The sequence below is a fragment of the Sus scrofa genome, chromosome 14, assembly GCF_054392235.1.
Source record: "Sus scrofa isolate SSC_HxYL_T2T_F1_AM1 chromosome 14, Sscrofa_HxYL_maternal_Yorkshire_Landrace_v2.0, whole genome shotgun sequence".
Lineage (NCBI taxonomy): Eukaryota > Metazoa > Chordata > Mammalia > Artiodactyla > Suidae > Sus > Sus scrofa.
This window is the reverse complement of record NC_139396.1, coordinates 96,432,851-96,458,588: the sequence shown is the minus strand read 5'-3', so window position 1 is coordinate 96,458,588 and position 25,738 is coordinate 96,432,851. Positions and strand designations below refer to the sequence as shown.

General features: G+C 53.1%; 1 protein-coding gene across 1 annotated transcript in view; it reads right to left on the bottom strand.

The window, feature by feature from the left end:
* The window catches only part of SLC29A3 (solute carrier family 29 member 3), a 44,024-nt gene that overhangs the window by 7,167 nt on the left and 11,119 nt on the right, over positions 1–25,738 (bottom strand). Inside the window, exons 3-4 of the mRNA XM_001925631.6 lie at positions 10,632–10,714; positions 2,514–2,740 (exon numbers count right to left, since the gene is read on the bottom strand). Of these exons, the coding sequence (XP_001925666.4) occupies positions 2,514–2,740; positions 10,632–10,714 (310 nt within the window). The remainder of the gene's footprint in view (positions 1–2,513; positions 2,741–10,631; positions 10,715–25,738) is intronic.

The window sequence follows — 25,738 nt, the reverse complement described above, 5'->3', positions numbered from 1 at the left end:
GAGGAAGAGATCTTAACATCACTGCCTCTTGATTTTCCTCTCTCTTCCCAACTTGTAGAGAATTTACAATATTATCATCAACAACAAACCAGGCCTCCGGGAGCTCATCCTTCATGACTCCCTACTTTATCTCATCAGTTATGGAAATACATGCAAATGAAGGGCTTAAAAAAAATGCCAGTACCAAACAAATGAATTTTGTCCTCAGATGCCAACACACACAGGACTCACAGATGGGCTCCTCTGGACAGAAAACAACGAGGGGCTGGTGAGGGGCGCTGGGGTTCTGGGAGATTGGGACACCTCGCACCTGCCAGGGTGACTGGCACCCACTGGGTGCTGCACATGGGGAGGACAATGCCTTACGGCCCAGGGTGATGAATACTGAAGTGTGATGTGAGATTTCTCCACTTTTTCAAAATGGACTTTCTTAAAATTTCACAGGAGAGTCTCCTCTGGAAGGCCAGATGACCTTAAGGGCCCCTTGCCAACGCAAACACTGTGTTTGGTCACCAGTTCCTGGAGAGACAGCCAGCAAGAATATTATATATGCTCCAGCAGGATGGAGGGAGATGAGGGGACAAGGGCTGAGAACAAGGTGACAAGGGATTAAATCCAGTGTTTGGCGGCCACTTCCCCCAGCCTAGGCATGCCCTTCCTGAAGCACTGCCGGGGGCATGTTGATTGTGCTCAGGAAACTTAGCAATGGGTCCACTCTTATTTTATTTTATGCCCATGGGTTTCTCCCAGGATACAGCCAGAAGCCCAATCTTATATCAAAAAATGGCAAACAGGTTTGAGCTTACATCTGAACTCTGATCTGTTCACAGGGACTGTCTCCAGTGCTGTGCTGAGAAGGATTTAGAAGCTTAGGAGAAAAGATCCAGATCAATTAGTGATGCCTGGCAGCAGCATGGGCATGGGGAGGGGACACACACCTCTGCCATCCCTGTCACACACATACTACTTGGCATTATCCGTGAATGGGCACAGAGCAAATTCCTTTTTTTTTTTTTTTTTTTTTTTTTTTTTTGGCTTTTGTCTTTTTAAGGGCCGCACCCATGGCATACGGAAGTTCGCAGGCTAGGGGTCTAATCGGAGCTACAGCTGCCAGCCTACACCACAGCCACAGCCACACCATCTCTGAGCCACGTCTAAGACCTACACCACAGGTCATGGCAACACCGGATCCTTAACCCACTGAGCGAGGCCAGGGATCGAACCCGCAAACTCATGGTTCCTAATTGGATTCATTTCTGCTGTGCCATGACGGGAGCTTCCAGAGCAAATTCTTTGCAAAATTCTTCTCAAGTGGGCAAATGCTTATAGCCCCCCTTCATGCAACACTAACATGCAGAAATACTGAACAGAGCAGCTGAGCCCCCCATCTTGCCTGAAGGGATGGTGGTCTCCTGGGAAAGCACAGATTCTTCCTGACCCAGGTCTTTTTACCTTGTTGAGACATCTGGGCAAGGGGACAGAACTGCTAAGGTCTGGACAACAGGCTTGGGTTAGCATCGAAATTTCAGTTTAAGGGGTCAGCTCAAGTCACATCAGCAATGCCTGCACCCCCCCCCCCCCATAAAATGCCAACGTTCAAGGTAACAGAGGAGTTTATTACTAGGCCATCAGCTCCTAGGAGGCTGAGTCTTGCTCAGCTTTGAGTCCCCAGCACATAGTAGATCTGCTATAAAATTAGAGGGGAAGAAAAGACAGAAGGGAGGAAAGGAGAAAAGAAAGGAGAAAAGGTAAGGGAAAGGTAAAATAAGGAGAAGGGAAGGGGAGAGAAGGAGGTGGGGGAGAAGGAGGGTGGGAAAGAATGAAACATCGGTTCAGGAAACGCTCTTGGAAGGCAGACTGTATTTTCCAAAAGTAGCCTGAACTATGTCTCCCCTCCCACCTGCTCTTCTTACAGTATGATTTTCGTACTCACCCACTGAGATATGTAGATCTGTTTTCTCCCCTTGAATTCAAGTGGGTTTAGGGCTAGAGTGGGAGTGAGTCTACATGTCTTTCATGGCTAAGTCGTCAAAGGAAGTAACGCTTCTGCCTGGGTCTCTTGGGATGCTTGCTCTTGTGACTCAGACACCATGCCATGGGGAAGCCCAAGCAGCCCTGGTGAGGTGCAGGTGGAGAGGAACGCTGGCCCCAGCCCCAACCCTGACTGAGCTTCCAGCCAAGAGCCAGCACCAACATGCTGGCCGGGTAAGCACACCATCTGGAAAGTGGATCCTCTAGGCCCAAGTGAGCTAACCTGGCTGATGCCACGTGGGGCAGAGGAGAGCTGCCCCCGCCAGCTCCTACCCAAAATGCAGATTTGTGAACAAAAGAAATAACTGTCATTGTTCTAAGCCACTAAGGTTTGGGGTGCTTTGTAACACAATAATAGAGCACGGAAATACATTTAACACTCATTTCCTTTTCCAGAAGGGTTACCACATGCTCACCTCTGGCTCCTTCGAATGACCCCCAGGGGGACTGACCTGGTCAGCAGTCTGGACCCCAGCTCTCACCTGATATCAGCGCCTGGGAATTCCTCATGGGGAAGGAGCCAGTCATGCCGAAGACGCTGCTACTGAAGATGGTGGAGGTGCCGCTGAGGATGGCCATGCAGATGATGGTGAGGGCAAAGAAGCTGCGGGTCCAGGAGGAGGTGTCCACCTTCACCAGCACCGTCATCATCACGAAGATGGACAGCATGACAGTCAGCGAGGCCAGCACGCGGACACGAAGCGGAACCCTACAGTGAGGATGCCAGAGGCAGTTAGAGACCCCCTCAGGCATCATGCTGGGCAGGGGGGTTGGTGACCACTCCGAAGGGAAGCAGGTGTGCTCAGTGGCTGGGACTGATCGTGCACGCTGCCGTCAGGAGGCCTGGGTCTGAATCCTGCCTTCCCCACCAGGCTGTGTGCCCTCGGATAAATGACTCAATCATTCTGGTTTCAGCTTCTGCATCTGTACAACAGAAGGAAGACTCGATCTCCCTGGAGGGGTGATTGTGAGGGTCTCTGCGGAGGGGTGTGTGGAGCCAGGGAGCAGTGCCTGGCTCAGGGCAAGTGATCTCAGACGCTGTTTCCCATCTTGCTGTGAGGTTCAAGGATAGGACATGAGAGCCCTTGGGGCAGGACCCCTGCTCCTCCTGCCACAGCACTGAGCTCCCCCTGGCTTTGTGTAGTGTTTGAACAGAATAACCACCCACTGGGCTTCTTTCCCCCAAAACATAGCACGAGACGTGAGGGGAGAAAGGAAGAAAATCGTCGTCTTCGTCATCACAGCGAACACTGAGACAGCGCTTCATTTGGTTGTGTCGTGGGTTTTATTGTTTCTTGTTTTTTAAAATTTTATTGAGTATAGTTGACTTACGACGACGCTGTATTAGCTTCAGGTGTTCAGCAAAGTGAATCAGTCATACATATAAATTTATCCATTTTTTCCCCTAGAGGTTATTATAAAGTATCGAGTAGATTTTCTTGTGCTGCACAATACCTTCTCACTAATCATCTGTTTTATACAATAGTGTGCATGTTATTCCCAATCTCCCAATTCCTCCCTCCCCCACAATGGTTTCACCTACGGTAACGGCTCAGATGGGTGTTGAAATCTGTGACTTTGTTTCTGTTTTATAAATAAGTTTTTTGTATCTTTTTTTTATTAGATGCCACGTATAAGTGATATTATACGAGCCATTCATTTGTGCTAGGTACCCTGCTAAGTGTTTTCTAAATGCTAGCTCATTGAATTCTCATATCAGCTCTAACAAATAGGGATTCTTCCCTCTCCTACATATGCAGATAAGGAAACCGAGGTCAGAGAGGCTAAGGAACGTGTTCAAGGTCACACAGCTTTAAACCCAGGAAGTCTGCTCCCACCTGTGCTCTCAGAGTGACACTCTACTGCCTCCCTGGGGGTGAAGGAAATATGGGTGGTCCAGAACCGGTGGCCAGGGCAGAAGGGTGCTCCTGTGATGGTCTAGGTTGTCATGGGCAGCAGCTGATGCCAAACTAGAGCCAGATCCCCACTCCTAAATGTCAGCCATGCACCCCTCCCAGCCCCAAACCTGCCCAGACACCACCCTGTGGGGAGAAGCAGGGAAGCTGGGCTTCACTGAGAAACTGCACATTTTCATTCCAAGGACAGAGAACATCGTCTAAAGAGGCTGTTTAAATCATCAGATTAAACTAAGCTTTAAACCGGATTGGATGTTTAGTTAATTTTCCTGCTAAGCAGTGGGTGAGGGCTGGGCGAAAAGCCAGATTAGTTATACACACAGTTCTTTTGGATAAAAAAAGAAAGACATGAAAGGTAGGGAAAAAAACACATGTACATAAATAGGTGTGAAAGATGATCCTGAAAAGCAAGAAAGGGTTTTTCTGAGTGCTTTTGTGGCCCAAGGCTAATTTGAGTTTCCTTCCAGTCCTTGGCTGAAGGGAGAGCAGGTGCTGCCTCAGCTTTGTCAGGGGCAGAAAGAAGGGAAGAGCTAGTTAGTTCAAGGTTGTGGCCTGAGGCCCTGGGCTGCTGGATGAGGACCTAGGTCTGCTGCCCCCAGCCCATGGCCATCTTCTAACTCGCATGATCCCTCTGGTGAGTTTACAGCATAGATGCAGGGGCCAACTTCTGTGTGTTGGATGCCCTGGGACACAGGACAGATGAGGGACAGGCATTTTGATCCTGTGTGCAAAGTGCTCCATCAGCAGGGTCAAAGGGCATCCTGGATACATCCAAGGGGCACAAAATCCACCTTGGGCACATCATAGTTTTTTGGAAGTGATACCATGCTGCGGTATGAGGGGTGTCTGGCTGTGAGCGCATGCCTTGTGAGAGAGAGTGGAGCACGTTTGAGGAATTAAAATGGACTCTGGCTGCAGGTGAGATTGAGATCAGAGGTTGCTGGGCAGACACGGAGCCCCACCTTAGAGGTCCTTGTCCACCTGGTAAGTGCCAGGACTTGATCCTCAAACTGGGGCATGGAGTGGGCGTGCAGTCTTTGTCTGCCAGCATCCTCCCACCCCAAGCACCCCTTCCTCCATGTCAAGTTGTCCGGTGGAGGGGGCCGGTCATAGCGTCTATACCAACCCATCTGCAAATGAGGGCATGTGATCAGAGTGTCCCATATCCTGCCCCTCCACCACTGGATTAAGCATCAGCATGTGAGCTAATTGGAGCTGCTGGTCACCCTGTGGCCAGCTGTACGGGAAGAGGCCACATGCGGGAGGAAGCCAAGCAGACATACACAGAGCCCAGGGACATCGGATAAGAAGGAGAGCCCTGCTGGAGTTCCCATCGTGGCACAGTGGAAAAGAATCTAAGAACCATGAGGTTTTGGGTTCGATTCCTGGCCTCGCTCAGTGGGTTAAGGATCCAGTGTTGCCATGACCTGTGGTGTAGGTCGCAGACGTGGCTCAGATCTGGTGTGGATGTGGCTGTGGCTGTGGTGTAGGCTGGCAGCTGTAGCTCCGATTAGACCCCTAGCCTGGGAACCTCTACATGCTGCGGGAGTGGCCCTAAAAAGCGGGGAAAAAAAAGAAGAAGAAGAGCCCTGTGGATACTGGCCATCCCCTAGATCCAGCAGTGGAGGCAGACCCGACTTTCATTTTCCAGGGAAAGAATGAGAAAATCCTTTTTGCGTCTCTCTGGTTTGTTACCAAGAGTGCCAACCAACACAAAGGGTCTCCAGTTGGAGAGAGCATGGCCTGAAACTCCACCTCTGTGCCAGGGGTGTCCTGCCCATGTACCCTACCCCCCTCCCAGGAAGCAGGGAGTGACACAGTGCCAGGCAATGAACACCTCCCAAGAGCAGCCTTCAGCCAACGCTGGGGAAGTGGGCGGCTAAATACCCCAGCTCCCTTCCCCTTGGGTGTGTGCTCCACCCTGGCTCCAGAGCTCAGGACGGGTCAAGTTTGGTCACCCTGTGGGAGCTGGCTTGATAAGGCATCCTTTACTGGCTGCCATCCCTTCCTGGCCTCCCCACTCTCTGATCTTGGCCTCCCAAATAAACTACTTGCACTCGAACCCTTGTTGCGGGGTCTATTTCGGAGACACACCACATCAAGACACAGCTTCCTAGGGTTGGCAGGAGCCTGGGCAGGAGCTGGGAGGCAGCCGGATAGATGGAGCACCTTGACCTCAGAGGCCCAGCGTACCTACTGTACCTGCACGCCAGGTGCCCTGAAGGCTGGTGGTCAGAACTTACCTCTGATGCTTGGGGTGATCCTACATATTCAGCCCTGTCACACAGTACCCCCCACTCTCTCCCAGCAGCTGAAGCCCCCCATCCACCCCAAAGATAAGAGCTACAGGGGGGAGTTCCCCCTGTAGCTCAGTGGGTAACGAAGCCAACTAGTATCCATGAGGATGCAGGTTCTGTCCCTGGCCTCCCTCAGTGGGTTAAGGATCCAGCATTGCCCCAAGGTGCGACGTAGGTCACAGAAGCAGCTTGGATCTGGCATTGCCGTGGCTGTGGTGTAGGCTGGCAGCTGCTGATCAGATTCGACCCCTAGCCTGGGAACCTCCATGTGCCGTGGGTATGTCCCCCGCCCCCCACCCCCCTGCAAAAAAAAAAAAATAATAAATAAATAAATAAATAAATAAAGAGCTCCAGAGCATAGAGCCTGAATCTGGAGACAAAGCCCTGCCGACTCTGCCACCAATTCACTGTGTGACCCCAGGTATATGTTATTCAGCCTTTCTGGCATTCAGTTTCCTCATCTTAAAAAAAGAAGAGGTGGGACAAGATAACATCAGGTCCCTTCCAGTTTATGATTCTAAATCTGAAAAAATTCAAGTGGAAAGAGAAGCTGGGGACAAATGCCCCAACATTTTAGCAGTTCCCTGGGACAAGAAGGAGGCAGAGAACAGACTAGGAGCCATAAGAAGCATTGCAGGGACAGGTTCTGTCTGGTTCTCACCCCCAGGGCTGGCACAGGGCCCGGCAGGCACCTGGTAAACATTTGCTGGACACACAGATTGACACGTGAGAGGTACGAGCTGGGTGCTAGACCTCAGCCTCCCTTGCACTCTCTGCCTCTTGACCCCACAGCACGGCAGGGAGACAGCTGGCAACATCAGCAGCCATCCAGCCAGCCTTGGGAGCGACCTCTGCCCCCAGCCATCTCCCCACAGACACAGTCCACCCCAGGAATGCTGCCGGCATCACAGAAGCTCCCCTGTGCCGGTGACAACAAGGCAAGTAGTGGCTTGAATGGGAACGTTGCTTTGGAGACAGCTGGGGGACTTGGTACCCAGGCAGCCCCATGGCGGGGAGATGAGGGCAGAGTGGGAGCTGAGGAGTGAACACCAAATGCCTTACAGAAGCGAGGTGGTTCCCAGCTCTGCCTCTGCTCCCCCATAAGGTCCCTCACCTGCACAGGTCTCCTCACTTGCTAATTACCTGCTGCAGAACCCATTCTCAGCTGGAGCTTCCGTGCACAGGCCTCCAGGCCCTTCGGGATCTTGCCTGGGGCTATTTTCAATGCTCATAAAGCTTTATGAAATGTGCCCTGTGCACGCTGGCCCCACATCCACTAATGGGGGCTGCTGCCTTACTCTCTGCTACTTCCACCTGGGGCAGGGACAGTGCAGGGGCTGGTGACACTGCTGGGATCTTAGGCAAAGTCTGGACAAGTGCTGCCCTGGGGTTGGTGGTTCTGCTCTGGGACAGAGGATGGCCGAGGTGACAGCTCCAGCCCTGGGACCCTGACGTGAGATTCTTGGAGAAAGCTGCCAGCTGTACCCGGGCTGCCAGCCATACCCAGGCTGCCAGCCTCCCCCTCACCCCTTACTCATGAGGACTCAGGACCTCAGGGGACTGATTTCTCCATAAGTCTCCAAAATGTAAATCCTCCTCATAAGTATTTATGATGCTACAGATTTAACATAATAAAACACTTGCCGATTATGGATGAGCCAGTTAGAGAAAACCAGGGTTCTCCAGGAGGGGAGAAAAGGAGACATTTCAATTTCGCACATTAGATAAAAAACAGCTTAGCCCCAAACCATCTTCTCACTGTCCAAAGACAGAGGCTGGGAGCATTTCCCAGACCGCCCTCATCCCTCTCCTGGAGCCGTGCAAGGGCAGGCTGTTGGGGGAGGGCTAGACCCTTCTGGAACACTGAGCCGTCAAAGCCAGCTCCCAGCCATCCTCAGGAGGGCAGCTGCCCAGACGGGCCACGGTCCCCACTGCAGACAGACCCAAACCCGCTCAACCACCTCCTTCCCTGCAGTGGCCTGAAGCCAGAGACAGGTGGGCTGCCACTTGCAGGGTCTGAGGTGTGGGTCTGGCTGCAGGGAGGGGGTCGGGCAAAGCTGGAGAACTAGGAGGCAGGTGGCCCAGAGGTTCCAAGCACAGATGTGTGTGGTGTGTAGGGGGTGGAGGGTCCCAGTTCCAATCCTGACACCTGGCACCACCCTCTTAATGGCCAAGTAAACTCTGTCAGCCTGTTTGGCCATCTATAACCCAGGGGAAGAAGCATGCCACTCTAGGCCATCGCCAGGATTAAAGAAGAGAACTCCTCCAAGGGCCGTCTGAGTGTAACTGCCACGATTAGAGATTATTCACCCAGGCCTGGAGGCTGGGCCTTCCCTGCCACTGCGGACCCCCACCCCCCACTGGCTTCTGCCCCCCTGGACCTCACGACCACAGAGAGGGCAGTGCCAGGGAAGACACCAGCTCAGGCTGCCCTTTCCTGGCCCTGTGGTCCTGGGTCCATTTCCTGACCCCCCACTTTGGACAGAGGATCAGGCGAGGGCCCTGGAAAGGAGAGAGGGCAGGGAGACCCTTAGAGGCCAGCAGAGCTGAGGGCCCTCATCCTGGTTCATTCCTCACCTCCTCTTTGGTGGGGTCTCCGGAGGCTGCTGTCCTGCTGGGACACTGACAGTAGCCCTGTGAGCCTGGGGCAGGCTAGGGGCCAGCTGGCTGACTTTCAGCCTCGGGGCCGTCTGAGGCCATGCTCCCTCTCACTTGTCCAGCACTCTAGTTTTAAGAGGCGGGCAAATTCTTTGACATTCCTTCCTTTGTCCTTTTTTTTTTTTTTTTGTATTTTCTAGGGCCAGACCTGTGGCATATGGAAGTTCGCAGGCTAGGGGTCAAATCAGAGCTACAGCTCCCAGCCTGCACCACAGCCACAGCAATGCCGGATCCTTAACCCACAGAGTGAGGCCAGGGATGGAACCTGCAACCTCATGGTTCCTAGTCAGATTTGTCAACCACTGAGCCACGACGGGAACTCCAACATTCCTTCCTTTGAAAGGTGGGGTACTAGAGTTCCCATTGTGGAGCAGCAGAAACGAATCCGACTAGGAACAGGGGGTTGTGGGTTCGATCCCTGGCCTTGCTCGGTGGGTTAAGGATCTGGTGTTGCCGTGAGCTGTGGTATAGGTCGCAGATGCGGCTCGGATCTGGTGTTGCTATGGCTCTGGCTTTTCATGACATGAAAAGTCCTACTGCCCGAGGACAACCTACAGGAGACCAAAGGGAGGGACAGAGACAGACATAGAGAGAGATAGAAAGAGAGACAGAGAGACAGGGAGAGAGGTGCCCCTCAGAGGCCTGGCAGCTCTGGCCCCAGCTGTCTGCAGTCACAGGAGAGAGGGCCAGCCAGAGCTGCCAGCTGAGCCTGCTGACTCCCAGAACCAAGCAAGGTACCACTTACTATTATTGTTTTAAGCAACTATGCTTTGGGATCACTTTTATGCAACAGCAGGTACTTGGAATAACCCCACAACATGTTTGGAAGGACTGGTCTATTTGGGTGGAGCACACATGAGGCATATGTGCTGCTCTCTCTTCTCCTGGACTCAGAGCAGACATCACTAATCAATCACAGCACACTCCCTGAGGCTGGACCTGTCTTAGAAACTTATTCAACCAGAGATCCAGGCAGTTACTACTAACTGAACAGAGGTGGGTAAAATAGGTTTGCCACCAGTGACCTAAGGTCTCAGTGGGCCGCGCCCAACAGCAGCCCAGGTTTCTGAACCTTAATGTAGCCACAGTTATCACCTAGAGGTGGCTTATGGGAAATGCAGGCAAAGCAGCACAGGCTGTTACCCCTGTAAATCTAAATGGAAAAAGAATGGTGCCAGTCATGCAATGGGATTGAAGGGCCAAGGGCTGTCTTCTAAATCATTCCTTCCTCCACAGTGCATCCAGATGGGGGATCTTTCCCAGCCCTTCATGAATGCAGTGTCAAAAGTCGCCCACTGACTCCCTTGTGAGTGGTCGACACATGAGCTGCTGTTACCAGCTTGGCACCTAGCATCAGGTGACCCATTCCCACACAGTGAGAGCTGGGGTGGTGGGGTGCTCTTAGCTTCCACCTGCTCTGGGAAAGGCCAGCCTCCACAAGCCTTGTGGCCCCGGCAGATGCTGAGAGTCAGGCTCCCCTGAGAGAAAAAGGAAGACCCCTCTGGCTGCTGACACCAGGCGACAGCGTGTGGCTCCCTGACTGGGCATCTGTGAGCAGGGCCCCAGGTAACTGATCTAACTCTCAGTCTTCAGGGAAGACTCTGAGCTGCCTGCCTGCTTTGGTGGCCACATTTAAGCCAGCAGCAGAGAAGCAGCTGTGGACCACAGGGCAGTGGATAAGGCTGGACGTGAAGGTCAGGGTCCTAGGCGAGGGGGGAAAGTGGCCTACCTGTTGACAAGCAGGAAGTTGACCACGAGGCACAGTATGGAGGGCACGGTGGAGGCCACAGCCAGGTAGCTCTCAAAGTAGTTCTGCAAGCACAGAAGTGAGGAGGCCGCTGAGGTCACTCGGGGTGGAGGGGAGCAGAGACAGGGCCCCTCCTGATGAGGCTTCTCCCGACTGACTTCAGATACCCATGGGTGATGGGTAAGTCTACCCTGAGACAGCATGGTCTCGCCCCATCTCTGACCCTAGATCACTCACTCAATCACTCAACAAACAGACAGCAGCATAAGCTGTGCTAAGTGCTGGAAACATAAGGAAGGCCAGGATAATGTTCCTGCCCCAATACGCTACAGCCCATGCTCGCACCCATCCTACCTGTCCCACCCATGAATGAGGCAATGGAGACAGAATGCGATGTATGGTTACAAAGAGAATTTTTGCCCTATCAGTTGTCTTAGCCTGTTGCCAAGTTTCAGAGTTATCCAGATGGGCTTTGTTATGGCTCATCCACATTCTCTGGTTCTTGCAACCAAGGGAGAAGTCTTAGAAATACACTGGGCTCTGCAGGGGAACTGTTCCGACTCTGGATTTGCTCCCTCAACAGAGCTGCTACCCAAGGTCAAAGCCATTTTGAGAAGTGGCTCCTAGACTGGGCAAGATAAGGAAAAGGGTATTTTCCTGGAAGTAACTCAAGGTTATCACAGACAAGGAGTGCAGGAGACCACAGACTAGGCCAAGAATTCCTGATTATAGTGTGCTGGAACTTACAGCCGAAGAAGCTGTGTGGCAACTGTATGCATTTTTTTTTTTAAAACCCAGGGAACTGTCCACTCATTGGTACGGATTTTATTGAGTCTATCTTATCCCTCAATATACCCGTTGTACAAAAAGAACAAACAAAAAACAAACAAAAAAAGAAAACACTGGAAAGGGCTGACCTATCTTGGCTTTGGTGCTTATATGTCAAACCCACCCCAAGTTGGTAATGACGATGGGCTCTAAGCCATGAAAACAGCTCACATGTTTAAGCACTTACTGTGTCCAAGTACGCGGGTTTTACATGAATGATATTTTTTACCCTAAAAAATAAAAAAAAAGCTGTGAGTATTCTACTCTGGAAAGCTAACAAAATGGAACTTAACTGGGGAAATATTTTGCATACAAAGGTGCCAAGTGCAAAGAACAATGTGTGCAAAGATCTTGCCAATGTGCAAAAAGCTCCGGCAGTTGTAGGGATCTCCATGGAGTATGAGACACGCTTCTTCTTCGCTGTTAAGAACAGGGTGTCCCACTGAGAGTGCAAGATAGAGTGTGAAGGTTTTTTAACATCTCAAAACACCACAGGAAGAGGTGTGTGTGTGGGGGGCCTTTGTGCCAAAGGAGAGGTAGGAGCAGTGATTTCTAAGGAAGTTCGGGATAGGGGAGTGGGATGAGGGGGCTGGGTCCTGGAGAGAATGCGAATGACTATGGGTTTGGGGGAAAAAAGATCCCAGAGGAGGTGTGATTTGCCACAGATCTCAAAGCGGGGGTGGGGTGACATCTTTTCTTTCTGGGAGAGTATGATTGCAATGAGGAAGCCAAGAAAGAGAGATGGCACATGGGCCCCTTCTAGGCTGAAGCACAGACCATTCCACGGTCCCTTTTGAAGCCTGCACACTGCTTTGTGGCCTTTGAAATCCGTACCCTGACTAAGGCTGTGGTGGCCTTGCAATTAAAATGATAATCACAGCTAGTGCGGGTCTGTCAACCATGAGCCTTAGAAACAGCCATCCTCCTTTGAGGTGCCACCTCATTGTTCGTGCCCTGATGGGCTCAGCAGAGCCTGGACTGGTCTGAAGCACTCAGTCAATTATGTCTCGACACAGTGGCCGGGCTTACGTGAAGCCAGGGGGGCGCTGAGCGGGCACGGTAAGAGGCCTCGGGGAAGAGATGGCAGCAGGTGAAGGCCAGGACTGCCCTGAACCTGACCTCCTGACGACAGCCTTCCTTCAGCAGCTGTCCACTTTGTGGCAAGTCTATAAACAGCCATGGCATGAGATGCAGAACCTCTGTCTTTGTTTTTTTCCAGCAGGCTCAGGTTCCCTGAACATTTTGGGGAATGGGGATTTTCCAGGTAACTGAAGGTTCTGGTGTGTTGATATTTCAGCAAAAAATGTTTCTTTTGAAATACTGACAAGTGGATAAGTCTAGGACCTCCTTTCTGTTGACTGAGCCCATGTCTCTGCTTTCCAAAGAGCATGCCAGGGGTAGGGGAGGGGTGGAGAATGGACTTGACCCTGGGCCATCTTCCTAGTAATTCAGATCAGGGAGTTGCAGATGGTGACATAAGTGGACTCAGCACATCCCTTAAAATTTATTTTAAAAATTATAATTCCCAGAGTTCCCGTCGTGGCACAGCAGAAACGAATCCGACTAGGAACCATGAGATTGTGGGTTCGATCCCTGGCCTTGCTCAGTGGGTTAAGGATCTGGCGTTGCCGTGAGCTGTGGTGTAGGTGGCAGATGCGGCTCAGATTTGGCGTTGCTGTGGCTGTGGTGTAGGCCAGCAGCTGTAGCTCCGCTTGGATTCCTAGCCTGGGACCCTCCAAATGCTGCGGGTGTGGCCCTAAAAAGACAAAAGAAAAAAAAACTGTAATTCCTGATGCAAACATGTGGTAGTTTTTGTTTATTTGCTGCTTTTGCCTGCAAGTAGAGTTCTAGCAAAAGGAGGTGTGGTGGGCAGGCTCTTAGAGGGGCCCCCCTGATGCCAGCTCCCTGTGTTCACGTCCTTGTAGGATCCCCTCTGCTGAATGTGGGTGGGACCTGCCTGGACTTGCTTTCAACCAAGAGAACACGATGAAGGCCACAGGTATACCTAGTGATGTGGACGGGACTATGTTACATGAGATGCTGGCACCCATCTTGCTGGACTCTTTCCCTCCCTTGATGACTCGGAGGAGGCAGGCGGCCAGGCTGAGGAACCCCACAAGGCAAGGACTGCAGATGACCCCTAGTCGCTGAGAGTGGCTTCTGGCCGACTCCCAACCAAAAACAGAAGCTCTCAGTTCTACAACTGCAATGAACTGAGTTCTGCCAATAACTCAAGTAAGCCTGGAAGTAATGCTTCTAGAGTCGAACCTCCAGGGACTCTGAGCCAAGGACTGGGCTAGGCTGTGCCCAGACCCTTGCCCTACGGATACTGTGAGATAATAACTGCATGTTGTTTTAAGCCACTGTGTTTGTCATAGTATGTTATGCAGCAACAGATTCCTAATTGAGGGTTTGGGATAGCTGGGTTCCCACTCTGCAGGGTTTTTCTGAATATCACAGTTTTCCTATTGGAATTTAAATTCAGTTCCTTGCTAAAAGCAGAAACAACTATGATTTCATTCACCTTCTTGCCACACGTGAAGACCAGCGTGCCTGCCCACTAGGAGAGTGAAGGTCATGCTAACGGACCACATAAGCTAGCCTGAGCCTTTCCTCTCCAAATCCTTTACTGAAATTAGGATCGTTTTTTTGCAAGAACTGCTAGAAACTGGATTTCATTTATGTGCCACCCCAGATGTACTCAGCTCATCTGTCTCCAGGCCACTGCCTTGCTATTTGGTCCCACGTGCTCATATAGCCACTGGACTACTGCCACCAGCAGGGGAGCCAACTGCCTAGGCAAGACCCCTACACCTGTGCATTGCCTGGGCTGCACCCACAGAGACTCCTGCTCCCTGGGTGGCTGTAGGAGGGGCCGGGTGAACCCCATGAGGCAGGGTTCAGCCAATGAGAGGGGGGAGGTGGGAAGGAGACTAGAGACTCACTGCCTCTTGCCTTTCCTCTCCCCTGACATCTGTCCTGAAATGTGGTGGCTCCATGTAGCTTCTCTGGAGACATCCCGTGCACCTGAGCAAGCAGCTGTGTTTTGTGGCAACGTGGTGGCTGGCGCAGGAACACCACAGTCCGTGTCTGCTCTCTTCCATCTCCGTCTCACTTCCCTTTCCCTCCCTTTTGTTCCCTAGAACCGTGCTTCCCGACAGAGGATGGCACGGAAGGTGCTACCTCAGGCGCCTTTCTAAGAAACATCCAACAGGGAAGGCTCTATGTCCAGTTCTCGACCGTGCACCTGGCAGGCTTGCAGCTGCCCTCCCCTTCCTGGGTTCATGGTCTCATTTGCTTCCCCGGCCTGTGGGGGCTACCTTCTCATATTTTACTCAAGGAAAGGTGAAGACATCAGAATACTGGTTCAAACACATGGTGACGGGAACGGTAACAGCGCCGCCCCCTCCAAAGCAATCGGAAATCTCCATCCCATAGGGTGATATTATGTGAAGCAATGCTTTGGGCGAATTCATACCAGAGTTCACCTCCACTTGGGCCTCCTTCCGAGAGCTCCCTCTGAGGCTCTGTCCCTATTTATGCCACCAGCACCTGCAATGCAGCGGAGAAACATGGCCTCTGCCTCCGGAAGGGAACCCAAGGACCCTGAGGACTCTGGCTATGCAGTGGAGGAATGAGAAGACCCCCAGGGCACTGGCCCTGGGCCCCCTCATGTGACAGAAGAGGCTGGGTTTTGCACAACCCCAGGGGGCACCAGTTGTGTGGATTGTGATATGAAAGGAATTTCTCAGAATTGTGCAACATGGCAGCCCTGTTCACAAAGCTCATAGAAACCCTGTGGTCCTGGGGGTCCGTTTGGGGCTGGTGTAACTGCAGGTGGGAGACCATGTGTGACTCAGGAGGAGGGCAGGGCAGGACTTTATGAGACGAGGAAGCCTTCCCCCGTAGGCGGGAGACCCAGAGGCTTACAGTCCCATGGCTCTCAGCCCAGCTGGGTGGCTACTCTCCATCCCGATCAGCGTCCCTTCCTGTTGTACCTATTCCTTTGTTGACTGAAGACATGGCAAGCCCCAGCACACCCAACCACTGTACTGGTGGCTTGGTGTGTAAAACAGAAAAGACAAGGGCGCCTGATCTCCCCAGGGAGCGTGTAGTCCGGTCAATCCTACAGTTGCAGAACGATGGGTACGAGGGACGGGGAGTGGGGAGAAGGAGGGTGTGCGGGGCCAGGGGCTTCCCTTGGACTGCACCCTGAAAGATGGGGGGTAGTTTTCCAGACAGATATGGGCAGGTGGGGGCACTGGTGAAGGGAAACGGCATTCCAAGAGGTGAGAACAGCACATGCAAAGGCAGGGAGCGATCTTTCTTTGCCACGCAGGACTCTAACCCGAGTTCATTTCTGGAACAGACCCTCCCACACACACCCCGAGGGTTTCCTCAGCATCACAGGAAGCTGCTGAGCTGAGACAGAACAACACCGTGTGGTCCATTTAATCTGGGCACTCTGGCAGAGGGGCAGGAATGCAGCCATGGCACCCACCCCTCCCCCTCGGGGTGTGAATGAGAGAGTGGCCCCCATCGGTCACGTTGTGAATTCTCCGACCCAATATGAGGCCCAGCACCGAAGAACAGAGGAGAAAACGTCTGCTCCTTGAGAGTCTAATCTAATGCCCCTGCCCCCTCACTATCTCCCCTGCACTCTGCAGTTACCTAGGGCTCAGCCTCTGGCACCTGGAACATCAAAGGTCATCTTTGGCACCTGCCGGGTCACTCAAGTACAGATGTGGAAGCCAAGCAAAGTACCAGGTGATTGACATTTGAACAAAACTACCTACATGTGGCCTGCCCATCCTAGTGCATTTGCTCTTAAGACAGCCTATAAGAGCAAGGCTGGGATTGCTCCCATTTTCCAGATGAGAGGCCTGAGACTAACAGGTGGATGCATGGCAGAGAGATGCACACTTGGAGAGAGCTGGTGGCAAGATTTTCTGACACAGGGGTGGGATGGGAGATCGTTATCTTCACAAACCTAAGAGTCACTGGGGCTCAGGCTACCTGCCTCTGAGTCACACAAACCTAAACACATCACTGGGACTGCGGTGTGTCACCGGCGGCTCCAGCGGCCAGGTCTGGCGGCCCATATGGCTTCCCAGGTGTGAGTAGGGACCAGCCCACGGGATCAGAGGTTCCACTGGGGTGGCATCCTCCTCTGCCCCGGCCAGCACATGACAGGCCTTGATTTCCCTCCTCTCCCTGTTAACCATCTCTTCTCCTTGAACCCCATGGTCCACTCCCTTGGGCATTTCTTCAGGTCTGTGGGTCTGAGTAGTGTTAAAAAAGGGGGAAAAAAAAAAAAAAAGATTAAGAGAAAAGCTCACACCACTGTCAGCCACCGAAATGGATGGACACGGTCTACTGATAAGCACAGATCGTGTGAAGAAGGACATTAGAGCTGGGAAGCACCGGGCAGGCTTCCAGCTTCTCTCCTCGGGGTGTAAACCGCAGCAGGACACCCCAGGACGGGTGGGGGCGGGGATCAAAACCCAGACAGTGGACAGAAGCTGGCGGTGGTGGGAGGGGGGCACCGCCCGGTGTCTTTGACCCCCAGGGAGCAGGTTGGGGTGGGGGGCCCTCTGGCCAGGGTACAGGAATCCATCCACTTGTGAAGAAGATGAGGAAATGCATTTTCATCTGTGACGCTCGGGCCCAGCCTGTGAACACCAGGGGGCGGGAGAGACGCTCTTCAAACACAATCTAAAAACCCACCAGAGCCAGCTGGCCAGATGTGAGGCCCATTTTACGACGGAGAACATTGCCTCTCTCCACCACGCTGAGAGGCTCCGCGCTAAGCATCTCTTCTGGAAGATTTTAATTCTGGGCTTAGAGTCCAGGTAAAGAGGTTTCTTCGTGCAGGGAGGCCCCCAAAATGAGCCCGTTTATCTCTGGCAGGCCCTGGGTAAGTTTCCTCTCTCCCAGTGCCATTTGGGCACTTTGAAATAAGTGCAGCAAATTAGTCACGAGTTGAGGCTGGCTAGCTCGGGGCCGGCCACCCGGTGGTTTGGAGAGGCAGCTTTGTGTGGCCCCCACCTCCAGAGCTCGGCAGCAGAGGCCACTGGGCTCCTGCGGGGCGAGAAAAAGCGATTCAAGCCTGGGGGTGGCAGCTCAAGGCAGCAAAGCGTTACCTGGATCACAGGGGCATGAAATTAGCAGCAGCGAGCAGGCTGGAACTGAGAATAGCTTGCCATTGCAAACTTGCTGCCTTTGGACGGCCGAGAGCCAAGTTCTGATTCTGGACGTTGCAGAGGAGGCGTCCGGGCTTTGGCCACAGTTGTTCCCAGGCAGGCCAAGAAGTGAGCAGAGGGCAGGTGTCCCCATAAGGGGTGCAGCTAGTGTCTGCCTGCGGGTTCCAAGGCCCCCTGTTTGGGACACTGGCCCAGGGAAAGCTAAGGGGTGTGTTGGCCACGGGCCTGGGGAAGCAGGGAGGGCTGGCTGGGCAGGGAGGGAGAAGCAGTGCCTATTCCAGGGGTCAGACAGGGAGGGGCAACAGGGGCCCAGATCCACCAAGGTGGGGTGCGGTAGCCAGGGGCCCAAGGGCAGAACAAAGCTGGGGTCAGATTCAGGTAAGGCCCGGAAAGATGACGTAGCCACACTAAAGAAAGAAGGCCTCATCAGATCTTCATGTGCTGTTCTAACATCAGCCGGACGCTTGGCCTGGGCTTGGCCTCTCAGGCTTGGCCCCAGACTCCCTGGGGCCACTGTAAATCTTGCTCTTTAATAGCCTAGAATCCCCACCATCACCACCACCCCTAAGGCCTGCAATTTTTTTTTTTTCAAAATTCCTTTGGAAGCTCTGCCAGAAGATAAGCATAATTCCTGAGGTTTTCTAGAATGAGCCTCCCCCTTCTCTCCCCCCAGCGTAAAGCTTTCCAGGCCAAGAGAGGCTCTTCCTCCTGCCAAAGCCGACTTCTGGAAGGCCTCCACCATGAGTCCTCAGCTTCCTTGTTTGCATCTTCTCTCTCTCCGTCACTTCTGCTTCTTCCTTCTCTTTTGCTTAGAGGCTCACTGAGGTCTCCCCTGGGCTAAGGAAAAACCCTCTTTGACTTCACTGTGTCTTGCCACCAGGCCCCTCCTGCCTTTTACTCCTAACCCCCTACAAAGGCAGTTCACGCCCTCACCTGCTCCTAGGCTGCTCTGGGGAAAGTCTCCTTCAAAGGGTCCTCTTCACAGTCCACCCATGACCCAAGGCCTGGTCTGAACCCTCAGGCTCCTGACACCACATGTCACCCACTGCAATGGGCTGAAGAGTGCCCACCAAATTCCCATTGACCCAGAACCTCAGATGTGGCCCCATTTGGAAACAGGGTCTTTGCAGATATAAGTAGCTGAGATGAGGTCATATTGGCTCAGAGAGAGCCCTAAAGCCAAGGACAGGTGTCCTTACAGGGAGAGGGATGGCAGGCACACAGGGAGGGCATCCAGCGAACAGAGGCAGAGAGCAGAGTCGTGCTGTCCCCAGCCAAGGAAGGCCCAGGCTCACTGGGAGCCCTCAGGCCCTGGAAGAAGCAGAGCGAGATTCTTCCTAGAGTCTTCAGGGGGAGCCTGGGCCTGCTGGTCCCTTGATTTTGGTCTTCTAGCCTCCAGAACTGTGAGAATAAAATGCCTGCTGTGCTAAGCCACCGAGTTGTGGTACTTTGCTACGGGACAACCACAGGAACCCCTCACATGCTCCCTCCAGCGCTGCCCACCTGGACGCACAGGCCACCCCCCGCCCCCTCCTCAACAGCTCAGTAGCCCCTGCTCCCTCTGCCACCGGAGGGGCCTCATTACGTTCCTCCCTCCTGTGCTGCAACCCTGCCCCTGGAGTTCATCTCCCCTGCGGCCCCCACACCTGCATCAGTCCCCGCCTCCAGAACACTCTTCACTGCCTGCCAGCCAACCTGCCTGGGTGGCCTGCTGAGCCCAGGCTCTAAGCTCCCACATCACAGGCCTTTAAGGGAACCCCCAAGCCATCCCTGCCCCCTGAGGCCCCATGGCTCCTCCTTCCCTCGGTGTCCTCTCCTCGCTTCAGTTTCCTTGGTTTCCTTTTCACCTGCAAAATTTCTTTGGTTTCCCTTTCACCGTCACCCCAGCTCAGTGGTTTGCCAGCCCGTGTCCCTGTCATCTGTGACTCACATTCACTCCCCTGGGTCCCAGCTCCCCCGACGGAGCTCCTCCCTGGGTCTGGCCTCCCCCTGACCGCACTCCCCACCCCCAGGCCAGGCCCATTTGTCCGAGGCTTGTCTGCCTCCTTCTCCAGGCAGCCTGGCCTCCTGGCCTCTCCTTGGAGCTCCTCGCGCCCTGTCCCTTTCTTTTGGTTCTTTCTCAGGACATCTTGGGGACTCTAGATTGGTTAAATAATGGGGTACGAGGGGACGAGGGAGGCTAACAGGTGGTGTCACATACCAGGCTGAAGAGGGGTGTTCATTTCAGAAGGTACTAGGGAGCTAGGGAAGCAAAACCACAGGCCGCCTGGAGGGAGGGGGTGGAATGAAGGGAGTGGAAGGAGGGGGTGGCATGGGCTGTGCACTTATCATTCATTCATTCACTCAAGAAATGTGGCAGGCAGTTGATCTTCTAGAGCTCACTCACTTCTTCAACAAGTAATGGCTGAGCACTTTCTATGTGCCCAACGAATAGGCTAGGGTGCTCTAGTGAGGGAGGCCAAAAAGTGGGTCAATAGCAAGTTTAAAAAAAGGGAGGGAGAGTTCTGGTCGTGGCTCAATGGTTAACGAACCCGACTAGAATCCATGAGGATGTGGGTTCGATCCCTGGCCTCGCTCAGTGGGTTAAGGATCCGGCATTGCTGTGAGCTGTGCTGTGGGTCACAGACGAGGCCTGGATCCCACATTGCTGTGGCTGTGGTGTAGGTCGGCAGCTACAGCTCCAATTTGACCCCTAGCCTGGGAACCTCCACATGCCATGGGTACAGCCCTAAAAAGACAAAAAGACAAAAAAAGGGGGGGGGTACAAGTTATAATAAATGCAATAAAAAGAAAAAACCAATTAAGGGGGTACAATAGAGCCTAGTAGGGTGATGAGGGTAGTGAGATGATAATGTGTAAACAGCGACTCAAGGACAAACTGTGTGAGGGATGAGGGGAAAAGCATCCTGGACAGAGGGAACAGCATACAGCTGGCCCCAAGGTGTGAATGAGCTTGGTGTGTTCATGAACTGAAAAACCAGGGTGATTCTGGAATCCAAGGAGTGAGGGAGAGAGTAGGGGACTGGGCTAGAGGCATTGTCAGGACCGGGGCATCCAGGCTGGGATTGGTTTGGGATGGGATTCTCAACAACTTGGTACCAGCGCACAGTCACCGAGCTCCCCATGCCCTGCTCCTCACCTATTCACTCCCTTGATGCCCATAGCAGGCGCCTCCCCACCCTTTTATTTTTAAGGGCCACACACACAGCATGTACGGCATATGGGGGTTCCCAGGCTAGGGGTCCAATCGGCTACAGCTGCCGGCCTACGCCAAAGCCACAGCAATGCCGGATCCTTAACCTACTGAGCAAGGCTAGGGATCAAACCCACAACCTCACGGTTCCTAGTGGGATTCATTTCTGCTGCGCCACGACAGGAACACCCCCTTTACTGTTCTGTTGTTGTTTGCTGTGCTTGTGGTATGCATAAGTTCCCAGCCAAGGAATCGAACTTGAGCCGTAGCAGTGACTTAAGCCACAGCAGTGACAATGCTGGATCATAAACCACTGGGCTACCAGAGAACTCCACACGGCACCCCTTTGAGGGAAGATTCGTATTGCAGATGAGGACAATGAGGCTCAGAGAGGTCAAGCACTTGCCCAAAGTCCCACAGCGCAAAGCCAGTCCTCTGTCTGCAGAGCTGGTGCCCTTAACTGGTGCAGTGGATGGCCTCTCGATTTTGTCACCACTTCTGTAGCCTCCACGGAGAATCAGTTGTAGGGGGCGCCCTGGGAGCCAGTGCCTGGGAGGCTGAGGCCCAGGCAATGGCCGTGGAAGAGAGGATTGGAAGGATTGAGGCGTTTCCCAGGCAGAACTGATAGGACTCTCCGGCGGGCTGAATGGGGAAGTGGGAGGACAGAGGCAAATAAACGGCAACCCCTCAGGTTCAGGCTTGAGCAACTCGATTAGGCAGGGAAGGGAGTCTGCTTGGGTGCAGTCTGAGCCTGTGGCTAAAACAAGGTCCCTTCGTGAGAGTCCAACTCCCTGAATGTGGGACCTCGGCATCAAATCCTGGGAGGAGGGTCTTCCCTCCTGCCAGCCCGGCACCAAAGCGCGACGAGCCCTCCACAAGCGCTTACTGATGAACTCATCGCTCTGCACTTATTTATCGAGCCCATAGCTTTTCTAGGCACAGGGGATTTAGTCCAAGTTCCCACTTTCATGAAACAGACGTTCTCGTCAAGGAGACAGTGGGCAAATGCATAAATATATAGACAATGAGGCAGTGATGAGTGTTACGAAGAGACATCAAGCCGGGCAGGCACCTCTATAACAGACCTCCACGCTAGTGGGGGGAGAAGCACCAGGGAACGGCTAGTCCTGGGGTGGGCAAACAACTACCCCGGGGGGCCAAACCTGCCCACCTTTGTTTTTTGTAAATACAGGAGACCAGTCACACGGGTTTGTTTCACCAGTCACACCTGTTTGTTTATGGCTTGTCTACAGTGGCTTTCATTCTGCTCCACAAGGCTGAGTGGAATAGCTGCTACAGAGATCCTGTGGCCCACAAAGCCTGAAATATTTACCATCTGGCCCTTCACAGAATATGTTTGCCAGCCTCAATCTAGTTTCTTAAAATGAGGAATCAGAGCCCTAAGTCACCCAGCAAACTTGACACGGAGTCAGAAACAACCCAGCTCTCCTGAAGCCAGGCCTTTACCCCACACAGGGTGAGCACGGAAGATGGGAACATTGCTTCTGCTGCCCCTGCCACCCCCCCACCCCACCCTTTCGCCCAGTCCCTGGCCAGAGGTGAGCTGGCCTTGGATCTGCATGCTTTACATGCCCCCTGTGCAGCCCTGGGCTGGAACCTTAGGAGGCAGGGAGAAGCTCAGACACAGATAAAGGGCAAGGTCAGAGAAACAGGGAGCCTGTGAGTCTCAGCACGATCTCTGAGGGGTGAGAGCTCATTTGGGGCCAGATCCCTGCTGATGCTTGGCCAGCGTGTCCTTCCTCTTCTGCCACCTGACCGTGTGGCCAGGGCAAGGAGGAAAAGGCCTTCCGCGGAAACTCCCTCCCTACCCTCAGCTTCTGCAGCCCCCAGACAGCTGACGACAGACGGGGGACAGGGACCAAGCCACAGGGTACGTGCATCCAGAGAAAGTAGTCTGCGGGTGCTCCAGCCACTCTCTGTAGCAGGAAACCCAAAAGAACCACCAGAAAGGGGGAATCTTGAGAAGACCCAGCTGCAGTTCCTCATCCAACACACCTTCTCCTCTACAGGGTCCATGTGGGCAGAAGCCACAAGCTGCTACAGGCCCCAGGTGTGTGCATGCAAACACACACCCATGCACACACACACACACACCCAAGATGATGGGGCCCCAGGCCCCTGCCGCCAGCACAGACCCCTCCTAGATGATGACCCTACAAGGCAGGAGCCCAGCAAAGACTCCAGCTCAGTTCTGTTCTCTGGATGCTCGAGATGATCAATCACATTACGGAGACAATGGAGCACTTAAGGCCCAGGACATGTTCTAATTTGTCGAGGAAATCACCTCTGGATTCTAAGGACAAGTGCGGGAAGGAATAAAATCGAAGGCAGAGAGGGAGGGCGATCAATAGCTTGGGAGGGCCAGGCAGCAGGGCGCAGGCGCGGACAGGGGCCCCGAGCACGCGGGGAGAGAGAAAGAGAGAAGCTGAAAAGTCTAGGCCACCAAAGACATGACTGACTGCCTTTCGAGGCAGGCTTTTCCTCTCCCTCTGCAGGACGCAGGGAGAGCTAACGGGAGGAGAAGAAAAAGCCATCACAGATTTATTTATTGGGAATGGCATGCTGGCAGGGTCTGCACTTAGAGGTTGGACAAGGGAATTTAAAAAAAAAAAAAAATGACTCACTTTGGTTCTCATCTTTAAAAATGGTTTAGAGCAGCCATCCACACTGGCCCAAGCCACCTGGCAGCTGGAAGGCGGGACCTGTCCTCCTCTCTGGAGGCCACCCACCCATGCCCTGGAGCCCCATTCCATCCTGCCCGCCCCCAGCCCGCCCCACTATCTCCTTTTCTGAGATGACAGGCCTCATACAAAATTCTGCCTTTCTATGTTTTCCTTGAGGGGAGGAGGGCTGTTTCACTCATTTGATACCATTCTTCGGAATTCTTTTTTTTTTTTCTTTTCTAGGGCCGCACCCATAGCATATGGAGGTTCCCAGGCTAGTGGTCCAATCAGAGCTGTAGCCGCCAGCCTACACCACAGCTCACAGCAACGCCAGATCCTTAACGCACCGAGAGAGGCCAGGAATTAAACCCCCATCCTCATGGATACTAGTCAGGTTTGTTACCACTGAGCCATGACGGGAACTCCCTGGAACTCCCCTCTTAAACAGTAGGTTGCCAAATGGAGTGCCAGTATCTTTTCCCTTTGTAGAGACCTGAATTGCATGAGGAATGGGCACCTGGGGCATCATGATCCATCTATGCCCAGAAGGGTGTACGCTTCTTAAGGAACAGCATGTGGCCCAGAGGAGACCTAAATACCTGTTCCCCTGCCAGCAGCCGAGCCAGGAGCACCAGGCAACGATGCCCAAGACTACCCCCAGGATAAGGAGCCAACAGGGTGAGGTCTGGGGATCTGGGTCTTTGCCAAGTGCCCCAGGAAATCTGAAGCAGACTCAGGCGCCCCTAGGTTCCAGCCCTACTCTTGTCTTCATCGCCCTGCGGCATCAGCAAGTCACTCTTTTACTTTCCTCCCCTGTGGGCAAAATGCACCCTCATGGCCCCGCTGTGAGGTTAGAGGCAAACGGGTGGAGCAGGGCTGTTCGAAGGACAGGTTGCAACCCACTAAAGGATATGAAATCCACTTAATGGCTCACCACCAGAATCTTACTTCATTTTCTCTTTGGCTGCCTTCTCTCCTGTTCCCAGATGATCCTCTGCATGCTTTTCTGGGACCCGTCTCCCCTGCGCCCAGCCCAGGCCCTGTCTGCCCATGGACCTCACTCAGCCGTGCTCCCTCCTCTTCCTTAGCACCCACGGCACCCTCTCCCTTGTCCATTCACAGGAGCACACAAACTGGATGCTATTTCTCCTGTATTAAAAACAAAACAAACCCACACGTCCCCTGTAACTCCAGCCTCATTCCTCCAGAGGACAAGAGTTTCAAAGCAGAATTTCTAGAAACCTGGTATTTCCCCGAGCTTATGGTCTCCCCCTCAGCTTCTACCCCCGCCCCCCAATGATGCTGCTCCCCATGGCCACCGAGGGTCCATGCAAAGTTAAAACCAAAGGCAAACTCTCCCCATCCTCAGCCTGAGTGGCTTATAAGCCATTTAGATGACCACTCGCTGCTCCCTGAAAAACTACAATCAGAGGGGGTTTTTTTTGGTTTGTTTGTTTTTGTCATTTTAGGGCCACACCCGCAGCATATGGAGGTTCTCAGGCGAGGGGTTGAATCAGAGCTGTAGCTGCCGGCCTACACCACAGCCACAGCAACATCAGATCTGAGCCGCATCTGTGACCCACAGCACAGCTCACAGCAATGCCGGACCCTTAACCCACTGAACAAGGCCAGGGATCAAACCCATGTCCTCACAGATACTAGTCGGGTTTGTTACCAATCGAGCCACGACAGGAACTCCAATTTTTTTTTTTTTAAGTGTAGATGCTGCTTCATGAAACTGCCGCTTCCCTTACGGACACGCAGGTCTTGCTCGAAGGGGTGTGCACTGGGATCAAAAGCAGTCTGGGAACATCTGGAAGGCTGACATGCAGCACAGGGTTAAGGGCGTGGACACCATGGGTTCAGATGACCCGGCTTGATGGTCACTGACTTTGCCCCTGGGAACAAATTACTTAACATGTATTTTTGAGCCTTAATTTCCTTCTCTGTAAAATGGGTATATAATACCTATTCCTCAGGGCTGTTGTAAGGACGAAATGAGACCATGAAAAGAAAGCCTCTGGCACACTGTAGATTGCCTAAAAAATACCATGGACTTAATGAGCGAACCAGCACAGAGCCTGGCACAGGGCGCAGGTGTGGTAACATTCTCTTTACAGAGAATGTTACAAGGACTCACACAGCAGCTAGCATGTAGGAGGTGCGCAGTAAATACCAGGC